Source organism: Drosophila elegans, unplaced genomic scaffold, assembly GCF_018152505.1.
Source record: "Drosophila elegans isolate 14027-0461.03 unplaced genomic scaffold, ASM1815250v1 contig_149, whole genome shotgun sequence".
Classification (NCBI taxonomy): Eukaryota; Metazoa; Arthropoda; class Insecta; order Diptera; family Drosophilidae; genus Drosophila; species Drosophila elegans.
This window is the reverse complement of record NW_024545513.1, coordinates 5,677,021-5,702,531: the sequence shown is the minus strand read 5'-3', so window position 1 is coordinate 5,702,531 and position 25,511 is coordinate 5,677,021. Positions and strand designations below refer to the sequence as shown.

General features: G+C 39.0%; 4 protein-coding genes across 6 annotated transcripts; 2 read left to right on the top strand and 2 right to left on the bottom strand.

Annotated features, from left to right (window-relative positions):
- Positions 1 to 1,919: 1,919 nt before the first annotated feature.
- On the bottom strand, positions 1,920 to 2,981 carry LOC108140597 (myb-like protein P). Its single transcript, XM_017263508.1, has 2 exons — positions 2,890 to 2,981; positions 1,920 to 2,800 (listed from the first exon to the last, which is right to left on the bottom strand). The coding sequence occupies exons 1-2, from the start codon at positions 2,969 to 2,971 to the stop codon at positions 1,920 to 1,922; spliced, it is 963 nt and encodes a 320-aa protein (XP_017118997.1). The 5' UTR covers positions 2,972 to 2,981.
- Positions 2,982 to 4,671: 1,690 nt separating this feature from the next.
- Positions 4,672 to 5,311, bottom strand: LOC108140691 (cell wall protein DAN4). Its single transcript, XM_017263644.2, has one exon. It carries the CDS (start codon positions 5,266 to 5,268, stop codon positions 4,726 to 4,728), a length of 543 nt encoding a protein of 180 aa, XP_017119133.1. The 5' UTR covers positions 5,269 to 5,311; the 3' UTR covers positions 4,672 to 4,725.
- An 8,959-nt stretch (positions 5,312 to 14,270) lies between these two features.
- LOC108140592 (E3 ubiquitin-protein ligase KCMF1) lies at positions 14,271 to 19,245 on the top strand. Of its 3 annotated transcripts, none has more exons than XM_041710672.1 (2): positions 14,271 to 14,329; positions 18,441 to 19,245. In XM_041710672.1, the coding sequence occupies exon 2, from the start codon at positions 18,458 to 18,460 to the stop codon at positions 19,151 to 19,153; it is 696 nt and encodes a 231-aa protein (XP_041566606.1). In that variant the 5' UTR covers positions 14,271 to 14,329; positions 18,441 to 18,457; the 3' UTR covers positions 19,154 to 19,245. The 3 variants fall into 3 exon arrangements, with proteins under 3 accessions (XP_041566606.1, XP_041566605.1, XP_041566607.1); XM_041710671.1 differs by lacking the exon at positions 14,271 to 14,329 and adding an exon at positions 17,956 to 18,196; XM_041710673.1 differs by lacking the exon at positions 14,271 to 14,329 and adding an exon at positions 18,355 to 18,385.
- On the top strand, positions 19,174 to 21,240 carry LOC121467483 (dibasic-processing endoprotease-like). The gene is made up of 2 exons (XM_041708907.1): positions 19,174 to 19,460; positions 21,081 to 21,240. The coding sequence occupies exons 1-2, from the start codon at positions 19,174 to 19,176 to the stop codon at positions 21,238 to 21,240; spliced, it is 447 nt and encodes a 148-aa protein (XP_041564841.1).
- The last annotated feature ends 4,271 nt before the right edge of the window (positions 21,241 to 25,511 follow it).

Sequence of the window (25,511 nt, the reverse complement as noted above, 5' to 3'; positions counted from 1 at the left end):
CTGGGAAGTGCAGTCATCCTTTCTACGCTCGCTGTGTGCATGCAAACAACAAAGGAAAATCAGCAATAGCAGTTGTTTGGAGGCGATGTCATAGACCGCTCCCTAACCGCCCTCCTCACCATGTCGCCCCCTCCTCGGCACCCCCCTCGACAATTCCTTACCCCCCCACCGCCCCCTCGTACTGGATTTTTTTGCGCTGCTGCTCTTTAACGTGTTTCAAAAGAAAGTTGGTTGACTTTTGAATGACTTTCTTGGCGCGCTTGGCTCGCAGCACTCTTGCTCCTCCCCCTTTCCCCTTTCCCCTTTCCCCTTCCTCCTTGCACTGGCACGCCCCCACCGTCCACCGACGCCGCCACCGTCCCCGTCCCCGTGTTGTTGTTTGTTTTATGTGTTAAGTGCGCTGGGCCCAAGCGCGCAAATTTCTTCGTGTAACTGATGCTGACGTTGACATCGCAGCCCCAAGCGACCCCACCATTTTTACCCTCCGAAAAACCCCATATATAGTATAAACATATATATATACACGCTATATATATCCGAATGCAGCGGGGTGTGTGTGCACAGTCGAGTCGAAAATCTAGTTACAATTAAAGTGACAAGCTGGCAACGCGGAAAACAAAGTCGCTACCGAATTCAAACAAATTGCATTCGCTTTGATCGTGCTCAGGCGAGAGTGATTAAAATAAGGGACGATGGCGAGGGGGGTGGATTGTGAAAGCTGGATAACAGGGGTTAAATACCAATATAGTGACAGAGCTGAATTTAAAAACAGTAGCAAACAAAGGTTAAAGAAGTACGGAGAGTGATTTAAAAACAATGGAACTATCATAAATGGGGTAAAATAAGAAAGGGACCTGCTAAATATATTTATAGGAGCTATTAAATCGCTGTGTTAGTATTGTATAAAATAATATTAAAACTTATATAAATTAATATAGAAAATACTTGATATTTTGGAAACTGAAATTGACTTGGCCAAACTAATACTATTTCCCAAAGACTGACTGTTTTGTGAATCATTTGAACAAAGTTATATAGTTTTGGGCAGTATTAAATATATGTTATTGATTTAAAGCTCTTCCTCCAGCTTATGCAATTCATTGCATACTTTTGAGCAGCTTCCGTTTTTTTGCAGTAAAAATCACACCTTTCAATATCCAAAATGAGGAAGAAATTTCTTAACTATATATTCCGGGTTGATTTCGCCAACTTTTGCATTTTATTTAAGGAGTGACGTCGTGATTCTTTTCAAAAATTTACAAAATAAATAAAGTTTTCATTAATTTCGATTAAAAATGTTATGACATTCCAGCTTTTAAGCAATATTGGCCAGGAATTTGATTAAAAACATAAACCTAGTTTGAATTTTTCCAGACTTTTGGCAGTAAAAATCCAATTTCGTGGGGGTTTTCAGCTCTAACCGAGCTAAAATAAGATACAGGCCACAAACATATTTGGGTACTATTAAAATATATTGTGTGTAACACCTAAATTAAATATAATTAAGCTTTGGAACTGAACTGACTTATTTTCCCGCCCCATAATTGTTTCTAAATGGCGACCTTTTTGTCTTGAATCTACTATTTCGTATGGTATTACAATTCCAGTAAAATCAAACATATTCTTGCTTAAGCTAGCCACTCTAGGCGTCTCTTTCTAGCCCCTCGCTGGCCATCTCTTTCTGTTTGTCGCTGTGGACTGCACTTGTTTTAATTACTGCCCCGTGTTGATTCCCCAGGACCAAAAAGACCAACTCAAAGTGAATTTTCCATTTGGGCTTTCGTTTGTTTGTTGCTTTCATTTGTTGTAGCTTTATTCGGAAGGGGGGTTTCTGGGGCTATCAAGGGCTGAAGCGCTGAGGGGGTCAGAGGTCGTGGGTTAACCCTTAACCCGTGCCAGCAGGCTTTCCCTTAACCCATTCAGTTATTGCCGTCGCGAAGGCGACGTCGTTGTTGCTGCTGCTGTGGTCGATTGATGTTGCTGTTGGGACGTTGGCGGCGCTGTTGCTGCTGTCGGCGATTTTGCTGATGTCGCTGGTTGTTGTTGTTGATGCGTCTCCTGCTGTTGTTGCTGTTGTTGTTGGGGCGACGACGTCTTTGCTGCTGGCGAATCCTGTTGTTGTTGTTGTTGTTGCCGTTGCGGTTGCGACGACGTCGCAGATTGTTGTTGCCATTGCCGTTGCGGCGACGACGTTGCTGCTGCAACTTCTGCTGTTGCTGCTGGCGGCGACGACGTTGTTGCTTCAACTTTTGCTGCTGCTGCTGGGGGCGGCGACGACGCCGACGATTGTTCTGCTGACCCCTGGGATGATTGGGCTGCTGCTCCTGTTGCTGCTCCTCCATCTGGTCCTGATCCTCGTTCTGATCCTCGTTCTGATCCTCAACCTTGTCGCCCATTTGCTGCTCCTGCGCCTGCTGCTCGCCCTCCGACTGATTCTTTTCGGTGGTAGCCTCCATAGCGGGCTCCTCCTTCAAGGGTTTGACCTCGCCCACACGCACATTCTTCACCTGGTCGCAGGGCACATCGCTGTAGATCACCACATTGCCGTAGTTGCACACGATCTGGTCGTTCTGGCGACCCTCGATCGAGCCGATGGAGCCGTTCTTGTCCTCGATCTCGTAGATGCTGCCCGACTTGGTGATGAAGCCGGTGACCTGCAGCGGCTTGCTGCCATTCGACTTGGCTGGCTCGGGCTGAGCCATTTTCCTTGGCGGCGCATTCACTATCATCGGCTTCGTGGGCTTGACCTCCACTTTGGGCGGGGCACTGGTGGAGCTCGTTAGCGGCGCCACCGTTTGACCTTTGACACAGAACGAGAACGGAAAAAAAAGCAGACACACAGTCATGGGTTACTTTCGGGCCAACCAAATCGAGGGCAAAAAAATTTACCGCTCACCAGCGAAAGGTCGCTGAAAAGGGCCGTGGCCCAGAGCAGGACCAGGATCATCCCGAATCCCTTGCCGCACATCATCTTAGCTCTTGTTGGCTTCTCGACTGACTGAATCGCTGTCCAAGCCGCGATCCCGGCTTATATCAACTCTCTGGCTAACGGCACTTCGACCAGAATATCGCTGCTCGGCCTCTTTCGTCTTGGGATTTTTGCATAATTAACTTCGCGGGTTCAAAGCGTGTCATCTGGAGAATGGGGCCAGGGCAACCCATTTTGCCAGGCCGTACACTGGCCAAAAAATATGTATTCTAATACTCAATTGTTGGGACTCAAAGACATTTGATTGAAACAGCTTCTTTTGGATGGGTTTTGAAGCTATACACATGTGATTTAAATGTTTATAGATAATTTATATGTCAAGTTTTTAAAATCCTTCTTTGACAAAAAAAAAAACAAATAAATAATCAATATTTTTTAGTTCTTGACATATCTTAGGTTTAAGTTAAAAATATCTATTAAGGTTTCATGTCTATACAAATTATTATTCAGCTCAATTTAATATTCAATTTATTAAACAATATTTTTAACTGAGATCACATTTGGTTATGACAGTAACATTTTTGTCAGTGATTTAATAATTCAATTAATTTTAAAATTCTTAATCTAAGACCACACATGGTTAGGCCATTACTTTTTTTTTCAGTGAAGTAAGGCCAATCCTATGCCGTCCCACATCCCCTCTTCATCGAGCAGAGTTCAATGGCTCAAACTAATTAGCATTCATATTTCTTTTTCGATTTTCGCCGCTGTCCAAAAATTCTCGTCTCTTTGCGCTTGATTTTCTCATATGTTGATTATGCAAATTGCTTTCTTGGCCAGCAGTTCGCATTTTCAAATTGACCTCAAGCCACAACTGGCCAAAAGCAAAGGAGGTTCAAATATGCAGAAAACAAAAAATCATCATTTCATTTCCTAGGCTGTAAAACTTTGCTTTTATTTATCAAAAATTGTTTAGCCATTTTAATTGCCCTTGTAAAAAATTGGTGTAACTGCGTAAAACTTGTTGGGCACCAAAAAAACCGGTTTGGTGCTGTTTAGGTTTCTATTTCTGGTTGAGTTTAGCGGAAATATTGCACATGTAATAGTAAATCATATTCTTCTTTGTTAAGGTTGTGTTTTTAATAAATAATAAAACGACTTAATCAGCAAAATGCGATGAAAATATTAATCTTAAATAATGCGAAATAGTTTAGGCTCAAAAGAAAGTTTCTCTCTCTTTGTAGAAAATTGTAAGCCCGAAATTAGTTCACGTTTTCAATGATTTTGTTGACGTATGCAATGCTAATGTTTAAAAAAAATAATGCTTAGATTACCAATCAAATTTGTTTGTACTTTCTACTATTTGTCTTGATTTGTTGAACTTAAAACGGAAAAAAGTGCAAAGCCAAAAATTTGGATAGCTTCTTTACGTTTTCTACTCCAATTTTTGATAAATTTGCTTACAAATCTGGGGCAAGCTATGCAAGCTAATTTATAAGTTAAATATATTATTTAAATTTGCATATCAAATGTGGTTAATAATAAGCAACAGATACTTCTCGCTGTGAAATTAATGTCGTATTAATTTCATATTGTTTAACAATTAACTCATTGTTTTTCTCCAAATTTACCAGCAAATAAATCAATTAATGCCTTTTCCATAACATAACATCCAATAAAGTTAAACTTTTTAATACTATAACTTTTTTATTCGTTTAATTTTGGTATGAGAAAAAAAAAACTTTACTATAAAACAAAGAGATATTTCAATTTATTTAATTATTAAGTTGGGGGCCTTAGTTCCTCTGCTTCTGGTAGTAGTTACGCAAGGCATCGGCCAATTCGGTTAAGGCCGATTTCTGGGCCTCCTCCTGCTTGCGCTCCTGCTGCTTCCTCAACTGCTTGCACAGTTTCTTCAACTGCTTGCGCTCTTTCCTCGCCGACCTCTTCTGGCCACTGTCGTCTTCTTCGGAAGAGGACGAGTTATCGCGCTTCTTCCGGCGGCTCAGCTGGGCACATTGTTGCAGCAGTTTTTCGGCCTCATCATCGGGGTTTGGAGTGGTTGTGGTGGTGGTGCTGCCCCCAGCGATACTGAGGGTGGTGCTGGGGGTGGTACTTGGGGCTGGACTTGGGGAGGAGCTGGGGGTGGTACCACCCCCAGTAGTTGCAGTCGCAGCTGTGGTGCTTGTAGAAGATTCTTCCGGCATTGGCGTATTGGTGCTCGTAGCGCTCGTGGTGCTGCTGGGCGTTGTGGCGCTGCTGTCTTGCGGCCTGGCCAGAACCGAGGAGCAACTACTGGCCACCAGCAGCAGGCCGAATATCAATGTGACAGCTCTCATTTTCGTCTGATTGGATTTCCCGCGACACGACAACTAAATGGAGATCGGCGCTGGGCGTTTGCTTATATATAGACGGCACTTAGCGGCTCCAAAAAACCTCCTCACACCCCCTCTTTAAATTAAGGGGCGTCACGATCCGACTGGTTTTTCGGCTGGCCGCTAGAAATAAGGTCTATAAATTCGTCATTATTGCAACATTTTTTTTTTTTTGTTTTCGGGGGTTTTTGGGAGCACCCTACCATACAAGTCCGTAGGTCCATTGATATCTTATTCAATTTAATAATTTGTGCCTTTAAAAATGAAGCCTTTTATTTAAATTAAAATATTTATTTTAATTTCCAGTATTAAATTTTAATATTTTATTTTATTTTTAAATGATTTAATTAATTGATTAAAATGTAAAGCTGATTTTTTTTCTTATAACCTGTTTATATTTAAATTTTTTTATTTATTAAAAATATTTTTAATGTGTTAACAGTGCCGAAACAATTCAGCTTATTCGAAGACGTTTTTTATCAAAGGGCATCGAAGTAAAAAATATACATACCAAGATCGTGTCCAAATATACTGTAAATACATCAAATGTTTTTTGTACGTGTTGTTTGCGCTGGTCATTAGCGTATTCTGAGAATTGGCTGGTTTCATAAACAAATTATTCTCGCCTTATTATATGTACTACATGGCTTCACACACTTATTACATAAATTTATTTAAATATTCCCAATACCCTAACTGGGGGTTTTAATAAAGCAATCTGCAAAGTGCTTTTATTTATTTTACTGCTTTTGTTTGTACTCAATATTATGTCTTTTTATTTGAATTGTTCTATTAACATGTCTATTTCTTACAAGATTTGTTGGTTGTTACTTAATTAATTAATATAAAATGAGTTTATTTTAATAAAACAAAAATTTTGTGCTACAAAAAACAGTACTTTTATAGAAGATTCGAATTCAAATTTCACTAAACAACTATTTAATTTTTTTTCCTAGGGTATACCTCGTTGCGTTCTTGTTTCCTTGGTTTTGGTCTCGATTTTTCTTTGTTTATACATTGGCATATGTGAATAAAACTTTTTTCGCATTGCGGCTCGCTCATAATGCCGCTAATTGTTTATCAATTACACTTGTTAATTGTTTAATGCGACTGCAAAGTGACGCCCGGAGTTGTGGATCGTGGATTGGGGAGGAAGTGGGTGCTGCCAAGGGGAAATGGGTGGAACGAGGGAGGGGGGCAGGGTCAGAGGTCGGGGACTATCGTACAAATTGCAACATTTATCCGCACACCTGATGCCCCAACAACGTTGCCGATTACTTGCTCATTTTTTGCTCGCCGCTTTATTTTTTTGTCTGTTTGCAATTTGTACAAGTAATTGAATAAAAAACGTGCAGCAAAAAACAAGTAATTAAAAAAGGACCTGGCAAAGGAGCAAAAGAAGGCGCCGAGGGGGTGGTGGTGGGTGGTGGGTGGTGGGTGGATGGTTGGCTTTCGGTGGGTGGAATCAGCAGCCACCGCGTAATCCATATGCAGCAATTTAAATGCAACAGAGAGAATATGTTAATTGCGTGTGAAACCGCTGCGCGGAGTCTCATCGCCACTTGCTGTATTTGCTTTTATTTATTACTTATTATAATTATAATTTATTTGCACTCGTATTTATATTATTCAGCTCCTTCAGCTTTTTCGGTTGTTTGTTTTTCATTAGTTGCATTTTATTTTATTCGCGTTGCTCAAGCTGAATAAACAAGCTGTTGCAAATAGTTTTAATACAATTATAAAGTTGTTCATTTGAGTTTATATTAAATAGGTATCAACCCATTTGTATGTGAGTTGAAGGAATGTGTAGACGATTATTTTTAATATACCAAATAGCTGCAGCCAATATGTTAATTCAGTGATTACTATTAAAGATTTATAGAATTTTTTCAAATTTAATTAAAGTTCTATAAAAATAAATGACAAAAAAAACTTCATTTAATATGCACATATATTTGGGTTTAAAATTACTGATTGCTATTCGAATTTTTTATGATTGTTCATTGGACGCCAATTAACAATTTGCTGCCCGCATTACCATCTCGGAATTTTACTGCTGCCAGCTTGGATATCTGATCCACCGACCGAAATTCCAGGAACTCGAAAGTTCCATAACCATTCAAGCACTAGACAATTACCGAGTTGAACTTTGACTCCAGTCGGTGAGGCTATCACTCTTCGGATTCCCTTTTCGCTTGCTGAGGCCCCATTCCTGACATTTACTATGCCCCCCAACTATTTGCAGATGGATCCCCTTCACTGGCCAGAAATTATTATCATAAGCGTTGCAATAATGAGGAGCAGCAGTCAGCAGGCAGCAGGAACTGAACTGAACTGAACTGAACTGAACTGAACTGACAGCGAAGTTGACCCAAACGAAGCCAAGTTGCAAAAGTCTCCAAGTCAAGTGCATTTCCAACTTGCACCCCCTTTTCCTCTTTCAGCATTCCCATTTCCCCCTTGATTTTACCATTTAACTCCGTGCAAGTTCTCGCACATTTCGCATGGTCTGGCCAAATATCACGCATACGCACATTGCGCATACGCCCTGTGCAACTGCTCCTGTGCGCTGTGAATCGCTGAATGCGGCCAGTCCCAAAAATCCGAGGCCCAGTTGGGTCACGTCCCAAAACAACGGGTGCTAAAAATCTTTAGAACAGTTCGCCGAACGGAAAGCCGAGCGGGAAATCCGAAGGACGATTCGCAGGACCAGCGCAGGCGCCGGCAGATGCAGAGACGCCGGCAGAGGAAAACTTAACAGCAGTCTAACAGAGTGGGAACAGTTTTCGCCACACCGCAAAGACCCGCAAAGACACTCAAAGGCTGCGCACCCTTGCCTCACTTACTTTACTTTACTTTACTTTACTTTTCCTTCGGCGATGCGTGTGGCATGTTCAACGGCCCTTGATGATGCAACAACAACAACAAAAACAACAACAACAGCAACAACAAGCTTTCAAATAAGAAAAACACTGCATCTTCAGGTGAATTTTTAGCGAGACAAACCCCCCCGAGTTCCCTGCAAAATGCCAAATGCATTTCAATTGCCTGCATTTCTCGTCGCACTTCATTAAACTCACTGTCGAAATTCGACAGCCAACGAAAGGGTGGTGTCTTAGGGGGTGTGCAGTTCGGCCACGTGACCTTCACACAGCAGAATGTGCGGTGTCGGTGGGGGTGCGTCATCACGTAGCCCCAAGATGAACACAAAGAGGAAAAACACTCATATCTCAGATTCTTCGGCTTAAGTTTTAGCAGAAAATTTCTTTGGAATGGCACGCGTCATTAAAGCTATATGAGAAATGTTGTTTATTTTTAATAAATGGCCAATTGACGTTCACAGCTACAAATTTTAACATTTGTCAAATTTTCACAAAAAAATCAGAAATTTCGACTTAAATAAATTTTTCAAAAAACGTTTTTCAAAACTCGGTTTTTGTGTCAAAACTAAATTATTTGTTTTCAATCGATCAGGGATGGATGGCATAGGTTGCCAGCTGTTCAAAATAGCAATTCTTTTGACTTTGGGTCTTATTTTGGCAAAGTTACAACAAAAAGACTGTTCAGAAATGATTTTGTTTGAAAAATTGCCAAAAATCGCAAAACATACATTAAAAAATGTGGTTTTTGTGTCAAAGCCCTGGGAAATAATGATCAAATGTTGGAATGTCATACACCGTTGAATTCGTAATAAAATTTCCAATCGAATGGCATTAACAGTTAAAATTTTTTCAAATTTTCAAATTTCTGCAAAAAATGATGATGTACCCCCTTACAAAAAAGTCAGAAATTTGGACATAAATAAATTTTTCAAAAAACGTTTTTTAAAACTCGGTTTTTGTGTCAAAACTAAATTATTTGTTTTCAATCGATCAGGGATGGATGGCATAGGTTGCCAGCTGTTCAAAATAGCAATTCTTTTGACTTTGGGTCTTATTTTGGCGAAGTTACAACAAAAAGACTGTTCAGAAATAATTTTGTTTGAAAAATTGCCAAAAATCGCAAAACATACATTAAAAATGTGGTTTTTGTGTCAAAGCCCTGGGAAATAATGATCAAATGTTGGAATGTCATACACCGTTGAATTCGTAATAAAATTTCCAATCGAATGGCATTAACAGTTAAAATTTTTTCAGATTTTCAAATTTCTGCAAAAAATGATGATGTACCCCCTTACAAAAAAGTCAGAAATTTGGACATAAATAAATTTTTCAGAAAACGTTTTTCAAAATTCGGTTTTTTTGTCAAAACTAAATTAATTGTTTTCAATCGATCAGGGATGGATGGCATAGGTTGCCAGCTGTTCAAAATAGCAACTCTTTTGACTTTGGGTCTTATTTTGGCAAAGTTACAACAAAAAGACTGTTCAGAATTAATTTTGTTTGAAAAATCGCCTAAAACCCCAAAAAAAAACATTAAAAACTTGGTTTTTGTGTTAAAGCCCTGGTAAATAATGATCAAATGTTGGAATGTCATACACCGTTGAATTCGTAATAAAATTTCCAATCGAATGGCATTAACAGCTAAAATTTTTTCAGATTTTCAAATTTCTGCAAAAAATGATGATGTACCCCCTTACAAAAAAGTCAAAAATTTGGACATAAATAAATTTTTCAAAAAACCTTTTTCAAAATTCGGTTTTTGTGTCAAAACTAAATTATTTGTTTTCAATCGATCAGGGATGGATGGCATAGGTTGCCAGCTGTTCAAAATAGCAATTTTTTTGACTTTGGGTCTTATTTTGGCAAAGTTACAACAAAAAGACTGTTCAGAAATAATTTTGTTTGAAAAATTGCCAAAAATCGCAAAACATACATTAAAAATGTGGTTTTTGTGTCAAAGCCCTGGGAAATAATGATCAAATGTTGGAATGTCATACACCGTTGAATTCGTAATAAAATTTCCAATCGAATGGCATTAACAGCTAAAATTTTTTCAGATTTTCAAATTTCTGCAAAAAATGATGATGTACCCCCTTACAAAAAAGTCAGAAATTTGGACATAAATAAATTTTTCAAAAAACCTTTTTCAAAATTCGGTTTTTGTGTCAAAACTAAATTATTTGTTTTCAATCGATCAGGGATGGATGGCATAGGTTGCCAGCTGTTCAAAATAGCAATTTTTTTGACTTTGGGTCTTATTTTGGCAAAGTTACAACAAAAAGACTGTTCAGAAATAATTTTGTTTGAAAAATTGCCAAAAATCGCAAAACATACATACATTAAAAATGTGGTTTTTGTGTCAAAGCCCTGGGAAATAATGATCAAATGTTGGAATGTCATACACCGTTGAATTCGTAATAAAATTTCCAATCGAATGGCATTAACAGCTAAAATTTTTTCAGATTTTCAAATTTCTGCAAAAAATGATGATGTACCCCCTTACAAAAAAAGTCAGAAATTTGGACATAAATAAATTTTTCAAAAAACCTTTTTCAAAATTCGGTTTTTGTGTCAAAACTAAATTATTTGTTTTCAATCGATCAGGGATGGATGGCATAGGTTGCCAGCTGTTCAAAATAGCAATTTTTTTGACTTTGGGTCTTATTTTGGCAAAGTTACAACAAAAAGACTGTTCAGAAATAATTTTGTTTGAAAAATTGCCAAAAATCGCAAAACATACATACATTAAAAATGTGGTTTTTGTGTCAAAGCCCTGGGAAATAATGATCAAATGTTGGAATGTCATACACCGTTGAATTCGTAATAAAATTTCCAATCGAATGGCATTAACAGCTAAAATTTTTTCAGATTTTCAAATTTCTGCAAAAAATGATGATGTACCCCCTTACAAAAAAGTCAGAAATTTGGACATAAATAAATTTTTCAAAAAACCTTTTTCAAAATTCGGTTTTTGTGTCAAAACTAAATTATTTGTTTTCAATCGATCAGGGATGGATGGCATAGGTTGCCAGCTGTTCAAAATAGCAATTTTTTTGACTTTGGGTCTTATTTTGGCAAAGTTACAACAAAAAGACTGTTCAGAAATAATTTTGTTTGAAAAATTGCCAAAAATCGCAAAACATACATTAAAAATGTGGTTTTTGTGTCAAAGCCCTGGGAAATAATGATCAAATGTTGGAATGTCATACACCGTTGAATTCGTAATAAAATTTCCAATCGAATGGCATTAACAGCTAAAATTTTTTCAGATTTTCAAATTTCTGCAAAAAATGATGATGTACCCCCTTACAAAAAAGTCAGAAATTTGGACATAAATAAATTTTTCAGAAAACGTTTTTCAAAATTCGGTTTTTTTGTCAAAACTAAATTAATTGTTTTCAATCGATCAGGGATGGATGGCATAGGTTGCCAGCTGTTCAAAATAGCAACTCTTTTGACTTTGGGTCTTATTTTGGCAAAGTTACAACAAAAAGACTGTTCAGAAATAATTTTGTTTGAAAAATTGCCAAAAATCGCAAAACATACATACATTAAAAATGTGGTTTTTGTGTCAAAGCCCTGGGAAATAATGATCAAATGTTGGAATGTCATACACCGTTGAATTCGTAATAAAATTTCCAATCGAATGGCATTCACAGTTAAAATTTTTTCAGATTTTCAAATTTCTGCAAAAAATGATGATGTACCCCCTTACAAAAAAGTCAGAAATTTGGACATAAATAAATTTTTCAAAAAACCTTTTTCAAAATTCGGTTTTTGTGTCAAAACTAAATTATTTGTTTTCAATCGATCAGGGATGGATGGCATAGGTTGCCAGCTGTTCAAAATAGCAATTTTTTTGACTTTGGGTCTCATTTTGGCAAAGTTACAACAAAAAGACTGTTCAGAAATAATTTTGTTTGAAAAATTGCCAAAAATCGCAAAACATACATTAAAAATGTGGTTTTTGTGTCAAAGCCCTGGGAAATAATGATCAAATGTTGGAATGTCATACACCGTTGAATTCGTAATAAAATTTCCAATCGAATGGCATTCACAGTTAAAATTTTTTCAGATTTTCAAATTTCTGCAAAAAATGATGATGTACCCCCTTTCAAAAATGCAAAAATTGGTCAACAAATAAATTTGTCAAAAAATTGATCTTCAAAAATCAGTTTTTGAATGAAAACAGTATTAATTTTTCTAAACCGATTGTGTTTGGATAGTATGGGTCCCCAGCTGCACAAAACAGTCATGTTTATGACTGTGAAAAAAAGTGGTCATGGGAAAAACTTCTTCAAAATCGACTAGGAATTGAAAACATATGTTGCCAGCTGCATAAAACAATCAGTCTTATTGGTTTTCATTTTGCAAAGCAGGTTATTTAAAATAAAAAAACGAAAAGAGCTACCTACGGATTATTGTATTATTATCTTACATGAATGGTTTAAAAAATATAATTAAATATTTTAATTCCATTTCTTACCCTTCTGTTAAAATCAGTTGTATTTTTCTATATTAAGCTCACCTTTTTTTTTTTAATTGAATGTGTTGAAGGTCGTTCTTCTTCAACTGTGGTGACGAGACGGCGAGCATTTGTGCATACAGTTGGACCCACCCCGAAATAATCAGATTAGATAATGCCATTTTCCTATTTCTATTTTCCCCCTTTTTTGCTCATATCTGTGCGAAGTTATATTGCCTGCCTTGGCAGTGTCCGTTGGTTTGTCACTTAAATGACAAATGGCAGGGGGGAAGTGCCGCTCACCTGCTCGGACCAGAAGGATTTTCCAAGCCAACGCCATCTGCATTTTCCAGGGCTTTCCCCCATTTCTTTTGCTGCATACTTTTAGGCATTTGACAAAAACACCGATGAGCTGAGACCATTTTCCTGGATGCCTTTGCCTTTGCCTTTGCATCTGCTTCTGCCTTGATGAGCCGCAATCCGGGCCACTTAAGTGGGCTGGGAAAACGATGGAAAGCGGAGGAAAATCGGGCGAGTGAGCGGAGCAATGTAGGCTTAGTCTGACATGTAATCGAATGCTATAATTTCCATTAAACTGATTTCCCACGAGCAGCTGCAAGTCAAGCCAGCAAATGTTGCAATGCTGATGACCGGCCCTGGCTTTCGAAAGGGGCTGGAAAAGTGGAAAAGCGCATAGGTGGAAAGGTGGAAAAGCGGTGACCATGAGTGGGGGAGGGGAAAGCCGACAGTTAATGGCCACATGCATAAAAACCTGCAGCCAACGGAAACCCAAAGAGGATACATCTCAAAAGGCGAACTGTGGCAGCCGGGTGGCTTGGAAAATTCATGATGGAGGTGGGGTGGTGGCGGAAAATTCATCCACTGCATCTCCCGCAGGACCTCTAGCCAAAAGTCACCAGTCTTGAGCTCTGAAATGAAAAATAAATTGAATTAAATTCCAAAAAACCAATCTTTTGCGGGCACTTCAACATCGGCAACCAGCTGGCATCAATTAATAAATCAACTTAGAGCTTAAAATATAGGATATGTAGTATATATTTGGTCTAACACAAATACTATGAAGGAAAATATTATCCCAAATCCCATATTTAATGACTTAATAATTAACCAAATATTAAAAAAAAGAGTTTTTAATCAAATATTAAAAAGAATTACAAGGAACACAGTCTGAATGACATTCATAAACTAAATATAAATAGTCAAATGGCTCTAAAAATGTTTGAATCATTATTAAATATAAAAGAAAAGCAGTTTAAGAACCCATGTATTTTTATAAACATTGAACATTATAAGCCGAATTGAAATTATAACAAAATATGTCCATTTTTAATTAAATAACTTTATTAAAGCGCAATTTTATTATCTACATTTTAAAAAACAGATGGATTTTTCCCAGAATTGTTATCCCCTTTGCTAAACATAAACTTTATGGTTATTCAAAGAGCTGTGGAAATAAAAAGGCCATAAATAAAATACCAAAATCGCTTGCCGAATGGCCTAAAAAATACCCGAAAGAAAACATGCATTGAATCAATCATCAAGATGGCAAATGGCTAAAATCCGCTTAGGTTCTCAGTTGTTTTTTCGCCACCGCCAGCGATCGCCATCCGCCCCCTGTGTCACTCCCCCTAAGCCACGCCCCCCCGCCGAGCCGCACGTAAGTCGAGTCCGATTTCGAGACATAAACAAAATAGCCCCAAATCGCCCCACTCAAGTGTCTTGTGTTTATAACCGGCGGACAAAAAGGAAAAGTCTGGCCGGGAATTCTTATCACCGCCGGTCAGTCGTCGCCAGTGGAGGGTTATTCGAGGGACTCCAAGTCCAAGGACTCGTCCTCGTCCTCAGTATCCTGTTCCTGTTTCAGTTCCCGCTTCTCATCCTGATCCCCGCAATGCTGCTCCCCCTTTTCCACCGCTCAGTGCTCACTTAAGCCGCTTTGGGCATGCATGGCAAGAGGCAAATCGGACTAAGCCACTGCTGCTGCTTTAAATTCTTGGGGCCACTCTGCCGCACTGAGGAAAAAATGTACAAGCTCAGAAAAACCCAAGAACTTTTCAGCTAGATGGTCTCAGTTAATTTCCATAATTAAATAGTGTTTCAGGGTAGAAATATGTGTATTCCATCAATGTCTAGAAACCAAAACATTGTTATTAAAAGACTTCAATGTGCTAAAGGGATGCGATTTATTTAAATCTTCATGTTTGGCATTTCCAATAAGCACAATCTAATATCTTTTCCTTGATATATTCGAAAGGATAATCCTATAATCACAACCTAATTAATAAGACTTATGAAAACTTAACAAAATTTTGTTTGGCATTTCACCATATTTTTGTTATTTATTTCCGTTAATATAAAAAATAAACTGCAACATTTTTTTTAAATCCCTGGTATTTTCAAGAGGCCAAACCCAAGTATCACAACCCATTACGATTTGTTATTTCATAACACATCAAACAAACTAAACAAAAATATGTATATAACTTGATACTGCACATTTGTGTTATTTCTAAATTCATCTATCAGTGTGTGGACCCTCTGCACCTCAAAAACAAGGGGGGATGAGGAAACATTGTGCCTGGGAAAATACAGCGACGACTGTCACCTGCGACTTATGCAAATCACCAAACGACCGAACAGCTGAAAATAATTTTCCACATTTCCGTTACAAATAAAAACCAATTCACTTTGCTAATATGGCCACACAGGCAAAGACTCATCCGGAATAGAAAAGCCGGTTTCCCGAGGGCTGGGAAAGTGGGGAAAAGTGGGCAAGTGGAAAAGCGGTGGGGAAAGCTGACTGCGTTTCGGATACGCAGGCCCTGCAAAAGTTTATGCACGCAATGCAATAATTTTGTTGCACAGTGTATGCCCTAAGGGCAGCTGGGTTTTTCGAATTTTAAGTAGCTCTAAAAACTAATAAGTGAAAATGAAATGTTTGTCCAAAATGTTGTGCTTTGTTATAAAAATCATAACATTTTTAATTTATTAAAAAAGGATATATTTAAAATGAATTAAAGACATCCAGAGAAACACGTTTTAGCAAAATTAAATATGTTTATATTTGAACTTATTATGTTGTTTTAAACACAATTGTGCTTAAATTAAACTTAATCTTAGTTATTTAACATAAAGACAATGAATTCCAATAATTTTCTTTAAAAAATTTAAATTTATTCACTCGAAATATTGTTATAATATATTTGAATGAAGGTGTTGTAGAGTTAAGCATGTTTTTTCTCTGGGTCAAGGTACAACAATTAATTGCATGGAAAGAAATGTTTTGAATAAAAAGGGAACAAATATTCATATTTAAGTTAGGTGTCCGCTAGTAAATTCCTTCTTAAGAATATTCCATTGTTTACATATTGTTCAAAATGTGTTTTATTTTTTTTAAATATTTTGAAACTATTTGTTGATGTAGAGTTTATGGTTTATACCATACATAAAAGTGTTACAAATTCAGCTGCTGCATTTTATTTTGCGGGAAGAGTATTTCGAACACCGAGTGACGCCCTGCGGTCGTGTAATATTTCCATAAGCTGCCGCTTACCAACCCGCTGGATGTTTCTTTTTCGCATTTGTTGGATGTCAGTTAGTCAGTTTGTCAGTCAGTCAAGTAGTCAAGTATTCAAGTGGCAGGAGGACGAGCAGGAGCAGGAGTAGCAGGAGTAGCAGGAGTGGTGGCATTTGCAAGTCGTTAAATGCCTTTGCAGCTCGTCATTGTCGTTGGCATTGTGGCTGCACTTGCCCCCCTTTGGGGCGCCCCTTTGGTGGTCAGGGGTGGGGCTCAGAGGGGGGCTCAGATGGGGGCTCAGAGGGGGTAGGCCAACCCCTTTTCGGCCATGTTCCGTGTCGCTGGCATTGTCAATGCTTTCGACTTCCTTCCGCTGTGGCCAACAAATTCGAGCCGCGCATGCAGGCCGCGCAAACATAATCATCATTATTGCTGCAATCAGCATATTTGGCAGGCTTAAAGTCAGTCGCTGTCCTGCGGGAAAAACACGGAAGCATTGTAAATTCCCTGCCCCCCTCCTGCTCCACCTCCTCCACGGCACTTAGTGCCCCCCGTTTTCCCGCAGTGTAGCCCCTTTGCCATGCGTTTAGTTGTGTGGTTATGCTTAATATCCGTCATTAAAATGGTTGTTGTTTTTACCGCACCGCAGAGGAGCAGCAAGACCACGACGGGTACACTACAAGAAATTGTTTGGTGAAATCTAAACAACAACTTCACTACAGGGAAGCCGAAATGTCCTATTATTATTTATTTTATTTTTTTTATTATTTCTGTTTTACCTGAACCTTATCTTGATTAAGTCAAAATTGTATGATTTTTTGATATTTTATGAAGGTTTTATCATTTAACAATATATAAAATAAAATAAAATAAAAATTGATATGTGCAAGGTAAATTGTCTTTTAAACGGCACCAAATACTATTTATGTAGTTTTATGAATAGTTATAATATTTCATTATCATTATTAACAAATTTAATTAAAAAGAAATTGCTTTACATTTTAAGCTCAATGCAAACTTAGTTTATAGGTTTATTTTTTTTTTAAACAATGAAATAATTTAAATAAAATGTTTCAGATAATAAGAAACATTTTTTGCGGACATTCAGTCTCGTGTGATTTAGCCACATGATTTATTTGCTTGTAGTTGAACCGCAATAGATTGTTTTCAGTGTAGCCGCCCGGTGCCAAGGAGAGTGCGTGGGTTGGCCTAAGGCCCATCACCTGAACCCACCTGAAGGCAACCGAGCCAATACACGTGCATTATGCAAATATCAAATATATTGCCCAGTGCATGCGATAAGAATCCATTGCGCAAAAATTAATTAGTCAATTTGCATGAAATTTATGTACAAAGCGCGAACAAACGAAACCAAAACGACGCAAAATTTGCTATTCCAAGGAGTTGGGGGAGTGGATTTGGGGCTGAACATATATCTGACTCGACGCGGATAAGGCCACACTGTGCTACAAAAATGATGGCCTTAAATTTGGATTTTAAATTTTTGTTTCAATATTTGTATACTGAAAAAAAGGGTACCCCCTAAAGTACAAAACTAATACAATCTTTAATTAAAACATTTTAATAAACTATACTATTACTTATTACGTTCGTAAGTATTTCGAAAACAAATTGAATTTTAAGTTTTTAAATAGAAAGAAATTAAACTGTCCGGTAAATATTACTAGTTGTGTTAAAGAAGGTTGTGCATTTTAAATCATACTTTTGCAACCTTTGATATAAGTGTCACCCATTTATAGATCCCAGTAGCCAGTTTATTTTGTTCATAAAGAAATAATCGTAGACATAATTTTCTCTAAGGAATTTTATTAATTTTGTGCACAAAATAAAGCGAAAACAAGATTCGGATTTGAAGACATGCCCAATGCAAATTTCATAGAAAATACTGACATATAAGAAAACAAATATTTGTTCATAGAAGAGTAAACAGAAATGCTTTAATTTGGCATAAGAAAATTGAGCAAAATAAAAAAAACATTGCGTAAGGTAAAGAAATCAACCCAAAGTAAGTGATATGATTGTTTTCCTTTGGCTTCTATAACACATTTGTGTGCATGTGTGTACACACACACACACATTTGAGAGTCTGGCAAAGGTATTGTCAAAATACATAGTGTGCCCTGCAAAGCATGTCAATGACGCCTCTGGCCCTGTCAAAACTGACTGTTAACTTGTGTAGGCAAGTTTCCGTAGCCTCGAAACTTATTTTATTTTCTTGCAATTCTTGCAGGATTGTCTGAGACGGAGATGGCCCTGTACTGGAACGTGAACTGCGACGGCTGCGGCACCACGCAGTTTCGGCACTACCGCTACAAGTGCCTGCGCTGCGCGGACTTCGACCTGTGCTCCGACTGCTACGAACTCGGGGCGATGACCGCTGACCACTCGCCGGCGCACCCCTTCCAGTGCCTGCTGGACCGCGCCGCCCGCGAGCTGCACTTCGGCGGCGAAGAGATTCCGTTCATGTGCGCCGACAGCTTCACGTGCCCGCTGTGCGGCGAGATGGGCATGACCTCCGGCGAATTGATCAAGCACTGCCAGAAGCGACACCGGGCGGTGCGCACGCCGGTCATCTGTCCGCTCTGCGTGTCCGTGCCGTCCTCGTGTCCGGACCGCGTGACGGGTCTGGTCGACCACATGGCCATTGAGCATCCGACTACCTTGCTGCGCCTGCTGGAGGGGCAACCGCAATCGCCCACACACTCGCTCCCGCCCCCGCCACCACCGCCGCCGCCGCCGCCACCGCCAACAACAACGTCCGTCTTTAGTGGCGGCTCCTATCAGTGGTCCGGGTTGGGCAATATGGAGCTCATGGGGAGCACCCTGCAGCAGCAGCAGCAGCAGCAACAGCAGCAGCAGCAGCACCAGCGCGCCCAGGTGCGCTTCATCCTGCCCATGTTTGCAGTGGAAGAGGATCTCGGCGATGAAGACGTCGACTTCTGAAGCGGAATCTGTTGAATCGGATGGAGGATCGGATGGAGGATCGGATGGAGGATCGGATGGAGGATCGGATGGAGGATCGGATGGAGGATCGGATGGAGGATCGGATGGAGGATCGGATGGAGGATCGGATGGAGGATCGGATGGAGGATCGGATGGAGGATCGGATGGAGGATCGGATGGAGGATCGGATGGAGGATCGGATGGAGGATCGGATGGAGGATCGGATGGAGGATCGGATGGAGGATCGGATGGAGGATCGGATGGAGGATGTCCAAGGAGCACACTTACTTCCATATATTTTCTTGCTGTTCACTTTAAGCCGCACACACACACACACACACACACTCACACTCACACACATATACACTCACAAAAGCACACTTAAAACATATTTACACTTAATAAACAAATACACTTTGGAAAAATGCAAAACAAAACGAATTATTATTCTTTTAAAGATGTTATTTGCGGATAAGACCTGCTTCTATATGATACTTCCTATTCGGATCGCTACTCATTAATATCATAACAAATAAACGAAAATAAAATGGCAAATTTTAGGTACTTAAAAAGGTATGAATCAAAAACTATAGAATGGAACATACCATGAAACAATTGATATTTAAATATATTTGTATAGCATTAGTTCCTATTGTCCTGTTTATGAATGCATACAACAAAGTTTAGAACTCGGGTTCACAATTGTATATACATTTTAATTGTATATTCTCTAGCTCATAATTTTGTTTTAAATTTGTTTTTATTATTTACCATTTTCCATTTATGAAAACTTAAGTCACACTCGCCATCGCCAGCCCAACTAATTAGAACTGAGGAGTAAGCCCCAGCTCCTTCGAGAAACCAGGTGCTTCCTGGGGGTATTACTTGGTCGTCAAGTCTGCAGTTCCAAGTGCTTCTGTTGCTGTTGCTGTTGCTGTTGCCGTAATCGGCTTAGAGGTGGAAACCTTTTGTCATTATAAAAGGATTTCAGGCCTGACAGAATTTCCATTTGTTGCGATTCGACGTACAGTTTGTGCTTAGTTAACTTTTGCCCGCTTTTGCCAGCCTTCGCAGAAATTAAGATTCAAAAACCGATATTGCGCCTCTCCAATTATTAAGGTAAGCACAGACAAAGCATTTCCAGATAAATTGCCAATCGAACTAGATAAAATGAGCCGAGTGTAAATAGTGGAAGAGCGCAGATAGGCCACGTCTCCAGGTCCCATATACACTGCGAGAAATCTAATTTCAAAAAAATTATACATTTACTCTTTTCTTTGTTTTGTGACTAAGATTTCAAATAAATAAGTAGTGTATTGGCAGCTGTAATTAGTTTTGGGAAATGAGTTAAGGCTTAATTCATATTATATTTATTACAATAAAAAATATCACACCTTTCTGTCAATATCCTATTTTTGTTTTGTGACTTTAAGATTTAAATTAAATAAGTAGCGGAACTTTTTTAGTTTTTTATTCATTTTTGGGTAAATTACACTTGATCTCGAACTTGAATGAGTTTCTAGCCATTTAATAATATGGTGCTATGCTATATTGGTAGTTTTTTAAACATAATTTTATGTTTTTAAACAGAAAATATTGTTAAAGTGTGAATAATCAAAATAATTTAAATTTTGGGAGCAAGCCCCTAAATAGTGTCATTTTTTTGTGCAGTGTATTAGGGCTTGCCTGGCAGCGTCCAGCCGAAAACAAAGCAGAGTAACCAGGAGTCCGGGCTCCAGCTTTTGGCTCCTTTCCTTTCCTTTTCCTTTGATCCCGGCGCTGCATGCGTGGCTGATGGTTGACAATAGATAGACATGGACATCGACACAGCCGGCATGTCCTTCGTCCTTCGTCCTGGGTCCCCCCTCCGTTCCTCCCCCTAGGCCTCAAAAGCTCCTAACTGTACATATATACACCCTCCCAGCAGGGTGGTCGTTATGGCTAATGAGTATTTTGAGGCCGAATCGGGGAATCGTGTTCACTGCAAGTTATCGGCCGGCAGGAAAGGTTTAAGGCTGCAGTTCCAAGTGGAAGCGGAATCCGGAATCCGGAATTCAGAACTCTCGAGCGACCCGCGGCGTGCGTGAGTCACGAGGGGCGGTCCTGCAGTTGTTGGATATAGCTTTAATTAAATAAAATCTTGATAGGGAGGGTACACTAAGACCTAATAAATTATTCAACATGTTTTAATCCCCAAAAAGTAGAATTTATTGTCTTTCCTTAGAGGTAATCCTCCCACCTTTGAAAACCAACTACTATTTGGTCAAATATAATTTTTTTTTTCTGTATAAAACTTAAAATTGGTCGCCTAGCATCGAAATGATTTTTATTATCATGTTAATAAACATACAATTTGTTTTACCCTTTTACCTTGTTTTTAGCTGCACTTCCGCTGGGCCCAAGTGGCTTCCACTTTAGGCTCGCCTCACGCCGGCATCTCAAGTGGCAGACTTAGGCCGCCTAGATCCCCTTATAACCCCCCTCGGAGAATCCACCTCGCCCACCGTCCCTGCCCTTACTCTTTCTCCACACAGGACGCATACAAATGACAATAAAAGCGAACGACTTTGGTTTTTGGATTTTGCAACTTGCCTGAGCCTCTCTCGCCGTTATTCTGTGTATGTGTGTGTGTGTGTGTGTGTGTAAGGGGTGGGGGGTAGGCTTAGCCCCCTAAGCACCCCCTATCGCCACCCCTTTGATTTTTTGCCCCTTGAAGAGCTGCCACAGTTTTGCGACTGAAAGTTGAACCGCAATCGACATCGCTGGCCGCCACACGCTTGCACAATTTTTAATCATTGCTCCGGCATTCAGAGCTGGTCCTTCGAGCTCCCTTTTTTCCCCGTCCCTGGCCAGCCCCTCTTTGCTCCGCCCCTCGACGATCCTGGAGCATTGTTGTGGGAAGGACGAGGACACATAAACATGCACGGCAGCAGGCGGCAAACATGCACTGCACAAAAAATATAGATATAATGTTACAAAAATAAATAAAAGGCTACTAAAGAAAATAATAATCCAGTTTTCACCATTCCTTCAATCTTATTCAAATGCGTAATCATTAAGACTTGATTGCATTAAATTTAAATAAAAAAAAAAAAAAAACATTTTAAAGTTACACTATAATCATCGCTTTAAATAAAGTGTTTCGAATATTGCCAAAAATAATACATACCCTCGAGTTATAATAAAATACATTGTAACACTTTTCAGAAAGTTTAAGCCAAAATAAAAAACCTACCATTAAAATAAAATCATAAAATCATTTCCATTATTTTATAAAAATGGCCTGTATGTTTTAAGGCCCCATTAAATATTTCCAGTGTGAGCAGGAGCAGGAAAAGGAACAGGGTTCTGGGTCCTGGGTCCTGGGTCCTGAAACGTGGGATCCCAGGCAGCGGGGTCGGGCACTGGGACCCCGGATAGAGCAGAGCCTGGGCTTATTGTCCGGGCTTTGGGTCCTTTATCTTGTTTCTAACTCATTGGATCGCAAAAACGGTCTCGTGTTCACCTTAATTGGGGTAAACATAAGTTCTGATTGCCCCGGCAGGGTTGCAGCGACACACAAAAAAAAAAAAAAAAAAGAAAAGAGTTGCCAGCGACATTTTTCTTTGCCCACCCCCATCTCCATTCTTGGGTTATCCTCGAAAGGAATGTGGCCGTTGTCTGGCCTGGAAAGTTGAGTCAAGTCAAAAGCCAAAGTCAAAGACGAACGTCGAACGTCGAACGTTGAACATATCCAATTAGAAGGCCACAAAGGGCGGGCGGCGAGAAAAGGGTCCGAAGTGGAGGTGGCAACCCTACCGTCCATTGTTGAAAGAAGATCACAGCGCCCAGATAGAAATTGTTGAACGTGTAATTTTTATTTATTGCATACAATTCTGTTAGAACAAATGACAGCGAAATTGGGACGGGTGTTTTCCGCTACACCTATGCGCAAAAAAATAGTATACTATAGTAAAAAAAATGTCGTATATTAATAAATAAATTCACCCAAAATTGTCGTGTACTTTATTAGCAACTGTATAACTTTTTTTGTATTACAAAAATTAAAGCAAAACAAAATTTAATACTAATTATTATCCCGAAATATTTGTAAAAACCTTTTGTAAAAATGGCTTTATAAACATTTTTATTGTTGCATTTCAGCTATTGGTCTGAGCACAGCTGTCTGTATTTAAAATAAATGTTCAACTTTGGCCGCACACAAAAAGGTTGCCGCCATGCAAAAAATGTTTGGGGAACTTTTGAATTGAAAAAGCGTTTAGACATTGTTCGCCTTTCTGTGTGTGGGCAACTAAATGATGGGGAAACTATAAAAATTTCCATAACAATAATAAAAGCAACGAAAAAGGCAGCGGGGCCCCCAGACCCGAAAAGACATTTATTCATTTCAGTTTTGGAAATTAGCATAAAAGTAAAGGCTCACATAGGGGATGATGTCTGTGTTCGGGATAAAAAGTGGGGGTTGAGGTGTTGTAAAATTTTTGGATTTCTGGGATGGGGAAAAAGGATACGGGATGCAGGATACAAGAGAGCAATGGGCCACAATCAAAGCTTGTAAGCGTTTGATAAGCGTGAAAAACGTGAAAATTTTAATAAAACCAAATGAGCCGCAAAATCATACAACCAAGAAAACAAAAAAAAAAAAAAAAAATGAACAGGGAAAATCGGGCTTGATATCCCAGATTTCGGCAAGTTGGGTAATAAAGCGCCCTAATGTATGCCACAGTTTCTGCTCGCTAATGCGGAAACTTTGTCACTGCGAAAAAGCTGCTCTGGAGAAAGACATTTGGAGACAGAGAAAGTCAGGGACAATGAGAAACATAACATTCGAAAAAATTCCACGTTATGTATGCTTTAACTTTTATCACCAAGTCCAAATTGTTGGGGAAATTGGTAAAATCTATAGGTAAATCATGCAGCTAATTACATTACTGGTTAAAATAATATCATATACGTATATCCAAATGAAATAAATTCTGGTAGGTTCAAATATATTTAAACTAGTTTATTTTTGAATTTGTACCTCTAGTTTAAAAGTCCTTGTTTAAAAAGCGATTTTATTGATATTATTTGGCTGCAAATGTCGGGCTCAATTGAATTTTAGTGGTGCTCTCGGCTAAGCTACGAGTTGGTTAACTTATGGCGTATTTGATGGCCACTTCAAACGGTTTGGACCAACTATTGCCAAGCTTGTTAGCCAACCAATTTGGCCCGAAAGTATGCGATGAAATCTGGTATTTGCCAAATGAGGGGACTTAAGTCCTGAACTATAGCTTAACCGTTTGGTTTTGGGATAGCAAACAAACAAGCCAACCTTGCCCCAATAAAAAAGAGAACGAAACGCGCACAGAAAACCCTTGTGTATCTGTCATACCTTTGAGAAAAGTTTCTGTTTTGGGTTTGGGTGTGGGCGCTCAATGGCAATAACTAAACAAAGGCAGAAATGACCAACACATTTTGCGCCTCAATAAAACTGTCAACATTATAAAGCGCCACTTAAGAAATGAACAAAAGACTGGCCCAAAAGGTGGGCGCGTCAGTGGGGAAAAAACAATAATCATAAAATTAAAGCCAAGCCAAAAAGGCAGGCGAAAATTAAATAAATAAATAAAAAAAACGAGGAACGCCACACAGGGCATCAGAAAAAAAACTACAGAAAAAGTTATCAGGTGGAAGAAGGTGAAGGGTTTGGTTGACATGTTTAGCATGACGCACACACACGGCAACACACTGGAAAAAAAGATCCACCCACAAACACAAGCCCGCCGTTGACATGGCTGCTGAAAACTGCCACTAAATGTCAGCAAATGAGGGTCAACACACAATACACATGTGCCACACCTCCGAGCCAACTAAATATTGTAATAAAACGTAGAAAAAACCCAGGGTGATGCATCGCTTGACATGTGATGGAGTGTGAAAATACCCTGGATATTCTTCGTTTTTTATAGAGAAAAAAAAACAAATACTTTAATTTTCCCTACTAAAGTACTTTATATTTTTTGATACTTGTATAATTTTGTAAAATCTAAAAATTCCAAACTTATTGCTTAGCAAACTGCTCCGCAGTACCCTGTATGCATAAAGGGTATAATGAGGAGAGAGAACATATAAAAAGTGAAAAAACTTGTTCGGCCCTTTCGTTATTTTTTTTTGGTTATTTATTCTATTTTATTTTTTTAATGAATTGACCGTAAAATGAACTTGTTGATGAGCCTTATGAGCTGACTAAAGTGCCACGCCCCCACCCACGACGCCTCCTTGGCGTGGTCATTTGCAATAAAAAAGGATTATGAGCTGAAGGACAGCCCCGAAAAAAACCGCACACACACACACTCGCACACGAAACACGATGTAG